Genomic DNA, 17,091 nt, shown 5'->3' with positions numbered 1-17,091 from the left:
CCACACGTGTCGACACTCCTTTAGACACTTTTAAGTGTACTGCTAGAAGTGTCAGTAACTTCATATGTATGTATGTGTATGAGTGTGACACTATTTCTAAATTTTTAAAGTTGCTATGTCAGATACCTCGTATCCGTGTTGAAACTCGGCACACAAATCCGTGTCCACAAATCATGATTTTATGCACTTTCTATTTTAGCTGTGCCCCCGTTTGTAACTTTTTGGAGTTTGCCGTGTCGGACACTCCGTGTCCGTGTCCACAAATCATAGCATTTGAGACTAAAACCCATTTTTTCTTAAGTGCACGAGAGCAATGGCCATCCAACCTATCATATTCTATGTTGCATGGATTATTCAGAATGGGCGATGTACCTGTGTTGGATACAATCGGATTCCGATACTTTAGGATTCACTGCGATACTCTTTAATCTATTTTTTTCAGTAATACTGCAACAAATTTACAATTATCTTAAGTTTGGAGTTTGTTTTTTTTTCACCATCATTGTTTCAATAGTAAGTTTTTTATATGGAAACAAAAAATTATATGTACTTAACCTACCAAAATTCCCACTATATTACTGCTTTTAACCATATTATCATGTAACCTTTTTTTGAGTGTAGTCGAATCTGACAATCGGTACCCATGTCGAATTTTGGCACTTGTACCTTTACCCATGCACCATAAATCATTAGCAACAACAATGGCATCAAGAAAATTTTACCCACACCCAAATCACTCTGATTAGAAGCAACCCAACTTTTTTTATTCTAATGGAGAGAACTTTGGAGATGATTTTGTATACTGTCCCAATAAGACTAATCCACCTAAAGTCAGATAAAGGGCTCATTAAACGCTCTATTAGTGCCATGACAATAGAAGAATCTTCGATTACTTGCATAGATTAGATTAAAGATGGTCCAAAACTCTTGGAAAAAGCGAAGAAACCGTTAGGGTTTTGGGACTTGGTCTTTGAGAGACCAAGACACGAATTCCTCTTGTCTGCTCCCTAGTAGTAATTAGAATATTAATTAGTATTGATAGGGTTGTTTTTATCCACGTTTATGAAGGAGAGTTCCTAACCATATTTGATATTTAAAATTTAAAAGCCACGGCTGAGGGGTGGAGAGGGAAGGCAGGCGGTGGGGGGTGGGAGTTGTTGAGTGACCAAGACCCTAATTTGCTCTTGTCAGGACCCTAGTAGTAATTATAATAATAATTAGTATTGATAGAGATATTTTTTATCCAGGTTTATGCAGGGTAGTTCTAACCATAATTGGAAACTATAAGCCACAGTGGGTAAGGTAAGTTTCTCTGTTTGGTTTGGTACAGATTTTCTTTATTTCTGGTTGTTTCCTCATTGTTCTTGCCCTTTGGGAAGCAAGAGTACATCTCACCTGACTTGTTTGTAACCATCCTAGGAGGTCAAATAAGACGGCTGAAAAATAATGTAGTTGAATTATGGGGACTTGGTACCATTAGACGGGTGAAATTATGGTTAATTCAATACCATTTGTGCCAGCGAATGGGATGTCTTTTTTATCACCTGGCTTGGCTGGCTCTTTGTTTAGTGTCTTTCTAAACTTGCTACAACGAATAGTTCTGAGAACTTTTGAAACTTTCCCTATCCATTTTCAGATTCCTGCATTATTCTTTTTTACTTCTTTTGGTTGGTTCTTGACATGAAGGATCTGTGCTTTTATTGCCTAAAGCTGGTCAGTTTCTTTCTGATTTTGTCAATGTTAGCTTGGTTATTTTAGAAGCAAACCTTGTAATTTGTTTCACAATATCCTTCTTAAATGCGCAATGCAATTTTCTTTTTTGTTGATGTCTATCAATTTACTTGAGGACTGATGTAATAAACCTACTATTTTTTTTAATAGTTTCATCAATTATGACTATTCATGTTAATTTTTTTCCTCACGGTCTTTGATGAAGGTTAACAAACTTGTTGAACTGTACAAAGAGAGTTCTGAAGAGTGGTCCAGAAAGGCAGGAGAACTTGAGGGTGTAATTAAAGCACTGGAAGTAAGATTTTTCTGTGTGGCTAATCGATTGCTAATCACTGTACACCGTCCCAGCAGATCATTTTAATTGCTTGATGATTGTTTTGAATTTTTAATGCATATGCAGACACATTTGGGCCAAGTTGAAAATGATTATAAAGAGAAACTTGAGAAGGAAGTATCGGCAAGAAATGATATCGAAAAGGTATGTTGTTGTTATGGTTTTTGCTTTAGATCAAATATGAGAAATGGAGGATGGGGATGTAAAGCCTCTTTGTTGTATTCTTCATTTTGGTGTTATCCATCATTATATCTATTTCTCTATTATTCTGTTTTCTGTTATCTTTTTCCATTAAGTAGGTTTTCATTTTTCATGTGCATGTATGTATCTATGGCTTTTTGCATACATGATCTTTTCTTATTTGTGTTGCATTTGAGTTATTTTTTTGTTGTTGTTTTGATGCTAAGGGGTTTCCCTTTGGTGGTTGTAGGAGGCTGCAGCTTTGAAAGATAAACTGGAAAAGTGTGAGAGTGAAATTGAGGCTGCTAGGAAGGCTAATGAATGTAGCCTTCTTTCAATATGCACTTTCCGGAGCGATTCAAGTGCTGAGCAAATGTAGGTTTTATGCAATTTAGCAGCAAACAATCTTTTGAATACTTTCTCTTTCTCAATTATGTTCGTTTCTGGATGTTAGCCTATTGAATTTATTATGCTATCATAATCAAAATTACTCTCTCTTTCTCAATTATGTGATTGCTTTGTCATCAATACTGGATATGCTTGTTCATCACAACATGAACTATATTCAGCTCTTATTTACCGTGAAGTTTGACTGGTTATGACTTATGATTGCCACTGTATGTTGTGCACTGTTATTATTTTCCCCTAATTCAAGGATACTTGTAGTTTTCTATATTTTATTGGTAATATGTTACGAAACTGTTCAAAAAAAAAAACATGTAATATGTTACCATATGCCCAAATTGCAGAATTTCAGCTTTTGCGTCTTACAAAGTGATATGTCTTTGTTCTCTGCACGTGGTCCCACGATCAATCGGTTTTGGTCTTTTAAATATCTCTTAGTTACCAAGCTGGAAAGAACAATTGGCAGTTACATGCATGGAAGTGTTCGGCGTTCAAGAAACACACTCAGAAATGCTTAGGAATGATTTGCGACGCTTTTGGGAAATGTTTAATCTATAGATACCAAGGTCAAAGATTGATACGAAATGTACGCTATGTGTACCAAGTATGAGAAGGTATATTTATGCTGTATATAGGATACAACCAAGTATATTAAGAAATATAAGCTATGTATACCAAGTATGATAAGGTATATTTATACTATATAGTATACAGCTAAGTTTATTAAGTAATGAAAAGGGAGAGAGTTTCTAATATGCTATGTAAGCCAAGTATGATACGTTATATTTATACCTATGATTTGTGGACACGGACACGGAGTGTCGGACACGGCAACCCTTCAAAATGTAGAAACAGGGACACGGCTAGGGGTGGCAAAATTGGCCGAACCGAACCGGAACCGAACCGAAACCGAACCGAAAATTCGGTTTCGGTTTGGTTAAACCAAACCGATTCAAATTTCGGTTTGGTTCGGTTTGGGTATCAAACCGAACCGAAACCGAATATTTGCAATTATTATGTGTAAATGGTGGCAAAATTGGCGGAACCGAACCGAAACCGAACCGAAAATTCAGTTTCGGTTCGGTTCGGTTTGGTAAAACCAAACCGATTCAAATTTCGGTTTGGTTCGGTTTGGGGGTCAAACCGAACCGAAACCGAACCATTGCCACCCCTAGACACGGCTACATACACATATTAAAAATCAGTGCCAACACTAAAATTATGAATTTAAGAGGAAGGATACTAAAAGAGGGTTTTCCTTCTAGGAAAACAAACCATAGAAAAGGGTTTTCCTTTTGCACTCATATTCCAATATTTTAAATCTAGGGAAATGGTTTCAGCACACCCATATTTTGATATTTCCACAAACCCAGCCATCTTTTCTTCTGTAATTGTCTTGTGAGAGCTTTTGGGAAATGTAAATAACCTTTTCACAACTCTTTAAATACTAAAAGACAAGATGGTCTATGAAAATATCAAAATATGGTTGTGCTGTATGATTTCACTAGTCTTTAAATACTAGAAGACAATATAGTCTGTGCTAATATCAAAATATGGTTGTGCTGATATCATTTCCCTGAACATAGTGTCCAATTGAATCTAATGACTGTAATCCTTGTTCCTCCACGAAAGTGTAAATACATCCTTGAAACGTACTATCCTCACTTTAATGTATTCATGTTGACAGATGCTATCTGTCAGGTGCTGTCTGTCTCAGATAACCTGTCACCTCATAAGTCTACGTTTAACAAAAATAAAATATAAAAAGAAACCCTCTTATCTGTAATTCACAGTAAATAAAATTTAAAAAGTTGTAAAGACGAATGCTTTTCACAGTAAATAAATAAAGTGTAGGTGTATTGACAGCTGGTCCCATCACATCATATCTCTGCTTTTCACAGTAAAAAGTTAAAAAGAAGTTTTACAGTGAATAAAATGTACAATGACAGAGACAAGCCTGGCACACAGTATATTAAAAATTTTAAAAAGTTAAAAGACATAGTGTAAATTAAAAGGTTGCAGAGAAAAGCCTTGGAAAATTCAGTGGACGTGTCTGAATCCGTGTCGGCACGTGTCCACAGCCGTGTCAGTGTCGACACGGGTCTAGACTAAAAAACCGACGTGTGCACGAATCATAGATTTATACTACATATAGGATACAATCATACAACCAAGTATATTAAGAAATATAAGCTATGTATACCAAGCATGTTAAGGTATATTTATACTATGTAGTATTTTTTTTGAATGGTATCTATACTGTATAGTATACAGCTAAGTATATTAAGTAATGAATAATGTGAGAGTTTCTAATCATAATCCAATCGGTAATCTTGATGAAATTGATCTTTGAACCGTCACTTCAATTTTCTGTCAGTTTATTATCTCATCGGACTTGGAATGTAAAATCTCCTTGACTCTCCCAACTCCAAGTTATGACTGTAACTGATTACTTGGCTGCGTCAACCAAGTGTTCGATCTCGTTGCACCATGTCAACTAGGATTTGCCTTCGCCGCATTTTGGCCCTAATTTTGTCTCTACTCAAATTCGATTGCAATGCTCTAATAATATCCCTCGGGATAGAAGGACTATAATAAAGGCGGCAACAAGTTTCGAGTCGAAAAGTTTACCTATGGAGTACTTGGGACCGTCCTTGTCCAAAGGAAGAATGAAATTATTTACTTTGAGAAGTTTATTGAGAAAGTTAGGGGACAGCTAGGTGGCTGGAAAGGAAAGCTTCTTTTGTTGGAGGGGAGCTGATTTTACTCAATAATGTGATGTCGGCTATGCCTATCTACATCATTTCAGCCCTTAAGCCTTCTTTAGAGGTCCTTGAACGTCTTGAAAGCATATTTGCTAATTTTTTGTTTGGACCTATAGAGCATGGTAAAAAGCATCACTGGGTCGCATGGGACAAGCTTTGTTAACCTTAGGATGAACTGCTCTCAATATGAAGTCCTTAAAGGATTCTTGTAGTGCTTTCAGAGTTGAGAGCATTCATAATCTGCACCAGAAATCAAACTTATGGAGTTTCTTCATGAAGTCTTGGTATTTAAAAGGAGAGAGCTTTTACTTAATGGCTGTCAAAGCAGGGGACTTGAAACTTTGGGGAGACATACTTTATATGAAGGAAGAGTGGACAAATAATAGCATATGATTTATTGGTGATTTCACTGTTTTGTTTTGGATGGACAAATGGTTTGGTGATAATCCTCTTACTAACCATGTTTCTAATGTTGCATGCATAGTTGTCAACCCGTGACTCGATTTCTTAATTTTATGACTCGTGACTTGTAAGAGTTTTTGACAAGCATAGAAATTTAGTTGAAAAATTATAGTTATATATCGAAAGATGAAGCTTGTGAAAAATATAACCCAATAGCTCATAAATAAAGCGCTAAGCCAAAGATATAAATAGCTATATGCTTGTAAGTTGTACAAAAATAATTAAGTTCTAAGTTCCATTTCCAAGTTTTCAACTACCCAAACAAGAAAAATTCAAACCATCTAAGTTCCCAAAAAGAAATAAGAAAGAACTCAATAATCTCCAAAGTCAAGATCCTAATCATAATCAACTAATTTATTAATGATTCAAAATTTATCAATAATAATAAAATTAACACGTACTTGGGTTTAAAAAAATAAGTCGTCGCATGAAGAGGTCTATGAATTTGTTTATCCGGTCATTCATCAATTATCTTCAATGTCAAAGTACTCAACCGCATAACCATCATCATTCTTATTTTTTTCCATTATCGTTTAATAATTTTACAGACGACCCGTGACTCGATTCGAACGACTCATGACTTGATTCGAACGACTCGTGACTCGACTCGGATGATTCACCAGATGACTCAGACGAGTCTTCAACAGAGGCGAGTCAACCGTGCGGCTCGACTCGAAATCCCAGTGACTCGACTCAACTCGCGAGTTGGACTCGTATGACTCGTACAAGTTTGACATCTATGGTTGCATGTTTGAACTTTGAACTTGAAGCTTTATGTTAAAGATGGTGAATGAAATCTTTCTACCATGGAATATAATCTTCCTATTCCTATTGGGGTTATTAGTAGCATCAAATGGTTATCATTAGGAATCATCCCCCCGACCCACAAAAAAAAAAAAAACAAACAAACAAAAACACACACCAAAAAAAAAAAAACACGCTCGCGCGCACACATCTAGTGACAAATTGGTTTGGAGGGCCAACAACTCGGGTTTGTTCTTCGCTAGGTCGGCTTGGAATGTGGTTCGTAATAAGGCTACTCTAAAAAATTGGCCCAAGTATATTTGGAAGGATTTGCCATTGAAAATCAGCTACTTCCTCTGGAGAGTCTTTGAAAGGGCGATCTCTGTAGACAGTAGGGTAAATGATATGTTTATTCCTAACCCTTCAAAATGCATTTTCTATGAAGATGCTAAAGAAGAAGCCCTCGATTAGCTTATTGTTGACCGACCTTGCTAGAGCTTTGTGGAGCGGCCATTATGCGAATAGTTTAGATGTTCCTTTGGTGCATAATCAATCTATCTCTGCTAGGCTTCTGCAATGGTTTGATTTATCAAGGTGTAAGAAAGGTTTGGATGTTGACTTATCTTTAAAAATCATCCCATCTTTTATCACTTGGGAGATTTGGAAGGAAAGGTGTAAGTGTCATATGGAAGGAGTTTCTAAACCTCCTAATATCATATTTAAGGTTGTTTCAACCTGGTGCAACTTGCTATCTAGATCTTTCACTCCTACTTGCGAAAGCTCTCTCTGGGAGTTTGCTGAAACTTAGAAGCTTGAAGATAAAGTTGAATGCGGATGCTGATTCTAAATGTAATCCTAGTACTCTGGTTGTGGTCCTCTCTTTAGAGATCATAATGGTAAGCTCATCTTTGGCGTCTCCCTTTTTTATGTGGTTTGTACTCGAGTGCAGGCTGAAATGAGGGATTTTAGATAGGGGTGCAACTCGGGTAGGGTTGAGGCCAACCCTAACCCAACCCGAGATAGCTTTCTCTCAAACCTAACCCAACCCAACCCGAGCCTCGGGTTGAGGATGTCAACCCTAACCCAACCCGCCTCCAAATCGGATCGGGTTGAGTTGGGTTGGGTTGGGTTTGGGTTGAGTCAGGTTCATCTCGGGCCAAATAGAAAAATACAAGGAAAAAAAGCATAATCCTAGAAAAACAAGAGAAAACTATAGGATAGAGGTCGGGTTCGGGGTCGGGTCGCCAACGCCTCAACCCTAACCCAACCCGAAATTAAATCGGGCTGGCTTTTTCCAACCCTAACCCAACCCAACCCGAGAAAATGCCAACGCAACCCGAGCCAAAATCGGGTTGAACCCGTCGGGTTTGGGTTGAGCCCGACCCAAGTTGCACCCCTAATTTTGGATGGCCTTAAATATTCTAAGGTCTTAGGTAGGGGTGTAAACGGATCGAATTCGAAGCGGATATGGCTATATCCGAATTCGAAGATAGTTCACTTCTAATAAGAGTTCGGCTCTAGGAACATCCGGAGCATTTGGAACACCTGTAGGATCACGATCCAGCAATCACACTTGGATTCACAAAGGAACCGATGTGCCCACCTCGACGGAGGATGGATCAAATAGGTGTTCCGTGGGGTGCTATATTAGTCCTTGCTTTTTCATTGAAATAAATAGTTGTAGACCAATACTAAAGATAAGAAATAGATAATCAACAATAAAATAAAAAGAAAGAAAAATCAATTAGCTCAAGTGAAGGGGCCCTCCTCACTACTCCCCTTCCCCTTATCATAGAAGCCACTTCTTGCCGATACCAATATCTCTGACGAATCGAATATTTTGATATACTAATGGCCGGTTTTGTATCTCTTTGATTTGTCCCTCTGGTCGTGAGAAAAAGTGCTGACCGAAGGGGCTTAGGTCAACACTTATATATTAGCCAATCATCATTTGGAAGCGGGCAAGATGGTGATGAATTGCGATTGGTCCAAACCTTCGACCAACGGCTTCTTGTGACCTGCCCAGAATTCCTATACATACCTTCGGTTCCAAGACCTTGTTTGCACAGCGAATAAAGGCCGGGTTGAAGGGGGCAGTCCGCTGGCTGCTTCTTTGCCACGCCCCCTGCTTATAGATACGAGATACTTGATCTAAATTCTCAAATAGGAAATTGCATACCATTAGCCAATATACGTATAGGAACATGGGTACATGATATTGAATGTAATCCAGGTCAAGGCGCAAAGCTGGCTCGAGCCGCAGGAACATTTGCTAAAATAATGAAGGAACGAGCACCACAATGTCTTGTGTGGCTACCCTCGGGTGTTGAAAAACTCATTGATTCCCGATGCCCAGCCAATAATAGCCCCCTCTTAGCCCTTATTAGCCTCTCTCACGTAAGTTGACTTTGGAAGCTGGCCGACTATATTAGATTAGTTATTATAGAGCAAACTAAAGCTCTTCTTCGCCAAGAAAAGTTTCGACTGGAGATTTCCAAAGGAAATCATATTGATAGAGAGGATCCCCGAAAGGAGTGAATATCCCTGCCTTCTTTTATCCATCTATTGTCACACTTGAACAGCAAACCATAACGAAAACGATGACTCGTTACTTTGGTACTCTTGATGCGCAAGCACACATAATGTAATCGAATTTGGATTCGGATTTGAATTTGACGGATATTTAATATCTATTACAGAATTCGATTCCGGCGGATATTGTTCGAATTCGGATATTATCTGTATTCGTTTCTCCTATAAATTCGAACATTTTATGGCAACACTTTGTCTTTCTTCTCCTTTTTACTCCTCGAATGAATTTTTCAAACCCTAAAACCATCCTCTACCTTCTATTCTCAAAATTAACTCTCAAGCCCTAAAATATATGAGATCCTCTTCTTCCTTTTAAAACAAAGGCAGAGAGACAGAGAGAGAGAGGCGGTGGGGATGGATGATGGTGCTGGTAGTGGTCTTTGGTTTGCTTTTTTTTTTTTTGGTGTATATGATGGAATAGGTTTGGGCTATTTTGAACAGGGGAAGTGGGAGTGCTGATGGTGGAAGATGAAGAGAAATGGGGATGGAGATGGGGATTGGGTTAGAGATGGAGGTGACTGGCGGTGATGGAGGTGGCCGTGAGAAGGTGGAGAGGGGCGGTGGTGGATTTTGGTGGGGGTTGGGGGCGCCAAAGAATGCCGGAGATGGTGTCTCGGTCTCCTTTCTCCTCTCTCTTTCTTCTTCTTGCAAACCTTAGAAGTCTCATCTTTAATTGCATTTTGGGTTTTTATATAACCCTAAGTTGGAAAATTGATCTGAGCCGTCCATTTACCATAAATGACCTAGATGGCCTTTTTGCTTTAGAATTCTCTAGAAGCTATGCCATCTTCTTTCAATCACCATCATCTATTTGTCTCTTTCATCCTACAGTCCACACTTGTTGCTGTATAAAGAAGCCATGTCAAACTCCAAGAATGTCCTTAAAATGAAAGATTACTCCATTTCCCACCCAAAACACTTTTTGTTTTTTTTTTTTTCTAAAAAGAAAATTCAATTTTCTTTTAGAAACAAAAGATAGTGTGTCATTACTAAAAATAAATATTAATGATATTATTAATAATAAATAAAAAGGATGCACTTCTCGGATTCGGATGTTAAATGGATCGGATATACCATTTACCAAATTCGCAGCCGCTAAGAGCCGGATATCTCATAAACGGATTCGGATAATATCCGCTTGAAACGGATTCGGATAATATTCGCTTTAAACGGATTCGGATGCGGACGATTATCGAATTTTCCAATATCCATTTACACCCCTAGTCTTAAGGTTCACTGAGATTTTGGTGGAAGCTGATGGTAAAGTGTTGATAGATTGTAGGTTAAAAGAAAATTCCATTGCAGTATTCCTTTTTATTGAATGTAGTTGTGCAATGGATGATTTCTGTTCAAAAGATCCTGGATTTCCATTCTACTGCTTCTGTGAGGCTCTTTTCACACTTCATTGATTTGAAATGCTTATTGCTACTGTATGGTTTCTTTGGTTTATTCTATTATACAGGAGCTAGTATTTTATAACCAGAGTAGCAATCAATCTCAATAACTTTTATCTATTGTGTTATTTCCTCTGCCATTATTTGTTTTTCAGATGGATTGGAGAAAATGAGACTGATGACAAAAAAGAGCGTAGCCTCATGCTCGTACCCAAGATACCAGTAGGTGTTTCTGGTACCGCATTAGCAGCTTCTCTTTTGCGCGATGGTTGGAGTGTAAGCACATTTCTTCTTTTCCTAAGGGGGCCGTTTGGATACGCGGATGTTAGAATCTTGGATTTCCACAAAATTCTGGATGGAAGAAGAGAGAAGAAGGAGACCATCTGTTGTTTTCTGATTTCTCGCCGTTCTTTCCGTCGAGCAGGAGAGTAGGAGATCGACGTGTTTCCAGGTTTTAGAAATCTCGGGATGGGGGAGAGATTTCTAAAACCTGGATTTCTTACTCAAAATCCAAGATGGCAGACGAGAGAAGAATGATGCCCCTCGTTTTCTGCCCCTCTTTTACACGGCTTTCAAATTAAAACCTGGATTCTAAAATCCATGTATCCAAACAGCCCCTAATGGTTTCTCTGCTTCTAATTTTTCCACTTAAATTTGGCCTCTTCTAAATTCTCTCGTTCATTTTAGCTGGCTAAGATGTATGAAAAATATCAAGAGGCAGCTGATGCTCTGCGGCATGAGCAATTGGGACGAAAACATGCGGAAGCCGTTTTGGAACGGGTAAGTTATTATCTATTTTTAAATTAGTTCAATGCAATAGATTCGTATCTCCAATCCTTTTAAGATTACATTTTGTGTGTTTTAACTTTCTTTTCTGGGGCATTTATTAACTATTAGATCACTGCTTGTTGATTTATTTAGCTATTGGTTTATTAAGCCTCTCTTCTTGGTACTTCCAGTTTTTACCTTCTTGTTTTCTAGCCATATTCCTTGTCATATATGCACCTTCATATTTGTGTAAATTAGTTTATTTTATTTAAAATAAAGTCTCGAGTGGCATCTTGAACTAACTTTCGTGCTCTTATTTAAGTGACTTAATAGAAGTGTTGTATGCATACAAGTGTTGATTGGTTCCTTATATCAGTTTTTTCATGTTAATATGGTTGTTGAACACTTCTTTTCTACTGGGTTGCCTTTAAGATGGCTGTTAATAGGAATGAGAGTTATTGTCTGTTCTTGTTAGTTATTGTTTGTTCTTGTTATTTATTATTTTTTATGTATGCAAAGTGTTCCTCTTATGTTACTACTGTCCTAACCGCATTGTGCGGTACATACATTGTTTCAGATGGCATGGACTAATAACAAATGAATATTGCATCTGGCAAACTAGGCATGCACTTTCTGCTACCTATGATTCAACTGAATCCAATACATAGTTCTTGGATATGTATCTTATTGACGATACTTTAGGCATGGATTTAAATTTCGGACACTGAAACCGTTTTTTTTTTTTTTTTTTCAATTTTAGGTCATTTCGGCTGAAATTTTTACAATTTTGGTCAAAATGACCTAATTTTGGCCGGAATCCAAACTGAAATCCGAAATTTTCAGATTTTGGACCCAACCGAAATCCAAAATTTAAAACAATGACTGTAGGCATTCAGCGTCTTGCTGTTTCGCTTCATTCATATAGCTGAATGTGTTGGTTTTTATCTCTAGAGGTATCCCTAATAGCACACCCAACTTACTAAAATTATGAATCGTTGATTCTGATTTTATTACTACAAATCCTTTTTGTTGTAAAATGCTGCTGCAATTTGTTAGGAGCTTAATTTCTCTTATCCGTGTGGTATTACTCATAGATAAAGACTTTATATGTCCAGTTTTGTTTCATTTTTTTTTGGCGTATTTGCAGGTTCTATATGAAATAGAGGAAAAAGCTGAAGTCGTTCTGGATGAAAGAGGTGACTGATTACAGTTTTATGTAATGAACAAGAATAGTCTTTCTATATAACTAAATTTTATTATGGTTGATTTCCCTTGTTGTAATATCCTTTCATCTTCTTGATTAGTATTTCATGGAATGTTGTGTACAAATCTCCTATTTACTTCAAATTCGGTGAATTCACTGCAATTGATTTACAGTCAATTGGTGTCATTGTTGGGCTTCCTAGTGTCTCCATGGTTACTTTAGTTTTTGCTTATTGGAGACAAAGAATGTGGAAATGAATTATTTTCCTGTATGTGCAAGGTTTAAGTCCATCTAAGAATACCCAAATACCCCTTAAGACACTAAAAGAATATTTTCTTCCCTCTATTTTTGGAATATCACTGAATGATGTGATTTAGTATGGATGATATCCAGCTACTAAAAGAAAAGTATGGATGATATCCATTATTTGCTTTGGGAATGGAAAAAATTACATATTTATATTATACCATTAAAAAAGAAAGATACATATTGATTGGCGGTAATAATGTTGCTTGACTTAACCGCATTGTAGGCCCAAACAGTTAGTGGCGTTATGTACTTAAAGTTACAACTTGGAATTCTTGACATAGTATTTATTTTAGAGATGTAATCTTCATTTGCCTTCTCAATGGTTGTTCTTGTCCTCTTTGCTCCATATCAGAACATAGGAGGTTATGCTTATGTTCATAAGTTAATGAAGTGAAGGGAAGAAAGAGGGTTTGAAATGACTGAACTTTGCTAGAGGCGGAGTGGGGAGGTAGGAGCTGGAGTTGTTTGATTTCCTCCTCCCGTGATGATTGTTTTTTTTTTTGGCTTCTCCTGTATTTGTCTTTTCTCCTTGTCACCTCTCACGGTCGGCTCTTTCATTTTTGTACTTCTGTTTTATATTTATTTATATCATACCATTCAGAAAAAAAAGGGCTCAACTTCGCATGGCACAAGATATTCATCTCCTTCAGCTATTTCTTTTATACTTAGTGTTTTGTTGCTGCTTCTGTTTTTTTTTTTTTTGTTTTTTGGTGGGCTCCTTTTGACCCCCTTCTCTACTCTTTTACGCCTGGTGTTTTGTAAAATTTGTATGATGGATAAAAAAATCAATTTAATGTATTAGTACTAGGATCATTGCCATGTGTCTGTTCTTTTGCTTCACTTTTTCTAGACTCACATTTAAAATTTGGTCTGATGAGTTATTTTCTTTCTAATTCATCCTAATTATTTCGTTCTTTATGTGATATTGTTTCTAGTAATTTGGTATGTTTCAAAATTTTGATCAGCATCAATTTACCTATCTCAGCTGAACATGAAAGAATGGTTGAGGCATACAATCTAATGAATCAGAAATTGCAACAATCACTTTCTGAGTATGCTAGTTTTGAAAATACTATACGGGAATTAAAGGTATATGAATTCTGACTTATCTAGTACCATGAATTTAGTGCCGACACACGTTGATTCACTAGTCTCAGTGGCTCCTTTGTGTATCTTTTGCTTCTGTTATATGTTCCCTTTTTTTCAGGCTGACTTGAGGAGGCGTGGACGAGACTATGATGTTGCACAGAAAGAAATAGTTGACCTCCAAAAACAGGTGAAACCATATGAAATATATTACTCCTGTTCTCAGTGGCCTGTCATTTGTGTTGGCATTTTTCGATGATTTTAATTTTGATATGAATGTTTGATCTTATCAGCTGCAATAAACGTGCTTGTGATTCCTTGTATTTTTATATGAGATTCCGTTATCATGTGTTGGGAACACGGTTTTGAATTTCGGTTTCGGGCATGGCCGAAAACATAATTTCGGCCAAATACTGAAATTCAGTAAAAAAAAAAGCAAATTTCAAAGTTGCGCAGAAATTTCGGCCCAAATTTTGGAATTTTTTTTGATAAAAATTGCAATTTCCCCAAATTTTGAGGCCGAAATTTGGGACTGGCCAAAATTTCAGTTCATGTGGTTTCGGTTTCGGTCCCAACTGAAATCTGAAGAAATTTTGGTATTTCAGACGAAATTTAAAACCATGGTTGGGAACACAAAATAGGCAACCTTTCAGTTTATATTCTGTGTTATAATGGTATTCTTTTTATTGAATTTTATTTGTTGGGAGCTGATATTTCAGGTAACAGTTCTTCTTAAGGAATGTCGTGATATACAACTTCGTTGCGGAGCGACATTTGAGGTTTATGCTATTGATTCTCCTACTATCCCTATGATTGAGATGGGTGATGAGTCTGAAGCTGAGAAGGTTATTTCAGAACGCCTTGTGAGTAAGCTTTTTTATTAAACCTAAATTAAATCTTATTTCTTTTTTAGTCAGGATGGATTCCTAAGACTTTCTCATTACTTTGGATTTAACCACTGATGCAGTTGACCTTTAAAAATATAAATGGGTTAGTTGAGCAGAATGTCCAGCTTCGAAGTCTTGTCCGCAGTCTTTCCAAGCAGAACGAAGAAAGAGATGAGGAGTTAAGGGTAGCTATGATATCTTGTTTTATATTTTTATTATTTATTGGATTACTTGCAGGAGATCATATTGTATTGTTTCCTGAACTTCCAGATTTTGATGACTGTAGCTTTCTTTTATTCTATTATCTTTCTCCTATGGGCAGATTTTTTTAAAACTTAGGGGCCGTTTGGTTATGCGGATTTTAGAATCTTGGATTTCCTCAAAATCCTGGATGGGAGACGAGAGAAGGAGACCGTCCGTCGTTTTCTGCTTTCTCTCCCTTCTTTCCTTTGAGTGAGAGAGTAGGAGATCGTCCCGTGTTTCCAGCTTTTAGAAATCTCAGGATGGGGGAGAGATTTCTAAAACCTGGATTTCTTACTTAAAATCCAGAATTTTACTCCTCTTTCAAACTAAAATCTGGATTCTAAAATCCACATATCCAAACAGCCCGTTTGTTTTCATGATTATTTATTTTAAAAATATGGAGTTATATAGTTGATAGATTAGACCCACTTTGTGGGCTTGCAGGAGAGGTTTGAAATGGAGCTCCAAAAGCATACTGATGGGGCCACTTCGAAAGTTGAAGCTGTGTTGGAAAGATCTGAGGAGCAAGGGCGCATGATAGAATCACTTCACAGTGCTGTAAGTCTTTGATTTTGATCTGCCCTGTGTTATTATTTCTTGTCAACTGTACTATAAATCATAACAGGGTTTGAATCATAACGAATGGCAAGTGGATACCAGTTCTAATCAAGTTTGAAAATCGGAATCGAATTATAAATCATAATAGGGTTTGAATCATAACGAATCATAAATCGGATCGTAAATCGTAAGATTTTTCCATATCTTTATACATAAATGAGAAAATATTTTTTTGAATGGCAAAAATGGAAAAAATATATTAAAAAATATAAAAAGGTCAAAGACAAGAATAAAATGAGTAATTATCTATTTTTCATTTAAAACCATTAAATTAAATTAAATATATAAGGAGGAGAAGCGGTTTATAGGTTATAAGTTGGTAACATGTAGGAAGGACGAGGAGGAGAAGAATGAAAGAAGAGTAGAAAAAGGAGGAGAAGAGAGGTTTTTTTTTTTTTTTGGAAGGTAGGAGAAGAACAGGGTTTGAGCTTTCTTTACTTGTTTTTAGGTTATAAGTTGGGGCGAGGGGTTTATATACGATTTATTTCTAATCGCAAAGGGTCCATCATAGAAGAAAAACAAGCAAAAAAAAATCGTAAAAAACGTAAAAAGAAAAGTAAAAATCGCGTAAAAATCATGCGATTTTTACAAACAATTGATTTTTCATTCCGATTTGAATTGTTTTACCCACAATTCGATTTGAATCGTACCATTCAAATCGTGAATCGTTCGATTTTAACAACATTTGTTCTAATATTATACTAACTTGAACAGGTTGCTATGTACAAGAGATTATACGAGGAGGAGCTCAAAAATCATGCTTCTTATCCTAATTCTGCTGAAGCTATTCCAGGTTTTGTTATCATCCATTTTCATGTCAACTGTCTAATGGATTTCTGGTTGTAATTTATGTCTGTATTGTGACTTGCATCATTTGTAATTTTGTAGCACTATTCTGCCTTTTCTTTTTATTTTGCATACAAGTACATGTACTTGAGCAGATACGGCATTTCTTAATATTGTTGTAAAGATTCGTGGTTTGGTAAAGTAGATTATGCAAACTCTCTGTGCTTTTTATGTGCATGTGTTTCTTTAAACATAACTTGCATTTGATCATTTCAGATGGAAGGAAGGACCTTATGCTTCTATTTGAAGGTTCTCAGGTAAGTCCAGTAAGTCCAGTAAGGGATAAACTTGAACATGGGTAAGCTTTTTATCAATATTGATGTTTACTATGTTATGCAAATAATTTACAGGAAGCTTCCAAAAAGTCCCATGAGAAGGCTGCTGAACGTGCTAGAAATCTTGAAGAGGATTTGTCTAAAGCTAGGTAGCATGAGTTCCAAACCCTATTGGTGTCCTTTTTGTATGAGAATACTTTTCACGGTGCACCATACTTCCATTTTCTTGGAAAATTGAACAAAGTTTA

At 36.7% G+C, this 17,091-nt stretch overlaps 1 protein-coding gene across 1 annotated transcript in view; it reads left to right on the top strand.

Moving 5' to 3' along the window:
• Positions 1-17,091, top strand: part of NUA (nuclear pore anchor) — a 129,880-nt gene that overhangs the window by 33,748 nt on the left and 79,041 nt on the right. The window contains exons 7-20 of the mRNA XM_077376677.1: positions 1,937-2,026; positions 2,132-2,209; positions 2,496-2,620; positions 10,763-10,883; positions 11,295-11,387; positions 12,523-12,571; positions 13,874-13,977; positions 14,096-14,164; positions 14,694-14,837; positions 14,942-15,046; positions 15,549-15,662; positions 16,437-16,515; positions 16,785-16,825; positions 16,919-16,992. Coding sequence (XP_077232792.1) covers positions 1,937-2,026; positions 2,132-2,209; positions 2,496-2,620; positions 10,763-10,883; positions 11,295-11,387; positions 12,523-12,571; positions 13,874-13,977; positions 14,096-14,164; positions 14,694-14,837; positions 14,942-15,046; positions 15,549-15,662; positions 16,437-16,515; positions 16,785-16,825; positions 16,919-16,992 — 1,286 coding nt within the window. The remainder of the gene's footprint in view (positions 1-1,936; positions 2,027-2,131; positions 2,210-2,495; positions 2,621-10,762; positions 10,884-11,294; positions 11,388-12,522; positions 12,572-13,873; positions 13,978-14,095; positions 14,165-14,693; positions 14,838-14,941; positions 15,047-15,548; positions 15,663-16,436; positions 16,516-16,784; positions 16,826-16,918; positions 16,993-17,091) is intronic.

Source organism: Tasmannia lanceolata, unplaced genomic scaffold (genome assembly GCF_043159265.1).
Source record: "Tasmannia lanceolata isolate RefF3 unplaced genomic scaffold, GAP_Taslan_0.1 ptg000002l, whole genome shotgun sequence".
In the NCBI taxonomy this organism is placed as follows: Eukaryota; Viridiplantae; Streptophyta; class Magnoliopsida; order Canellales; family Winteraceae; genus Tasmannia; species Tasmannia lanceolata.
This window is presented reverse-complemented; position numbering and strand designations above follow the sequence as displayed.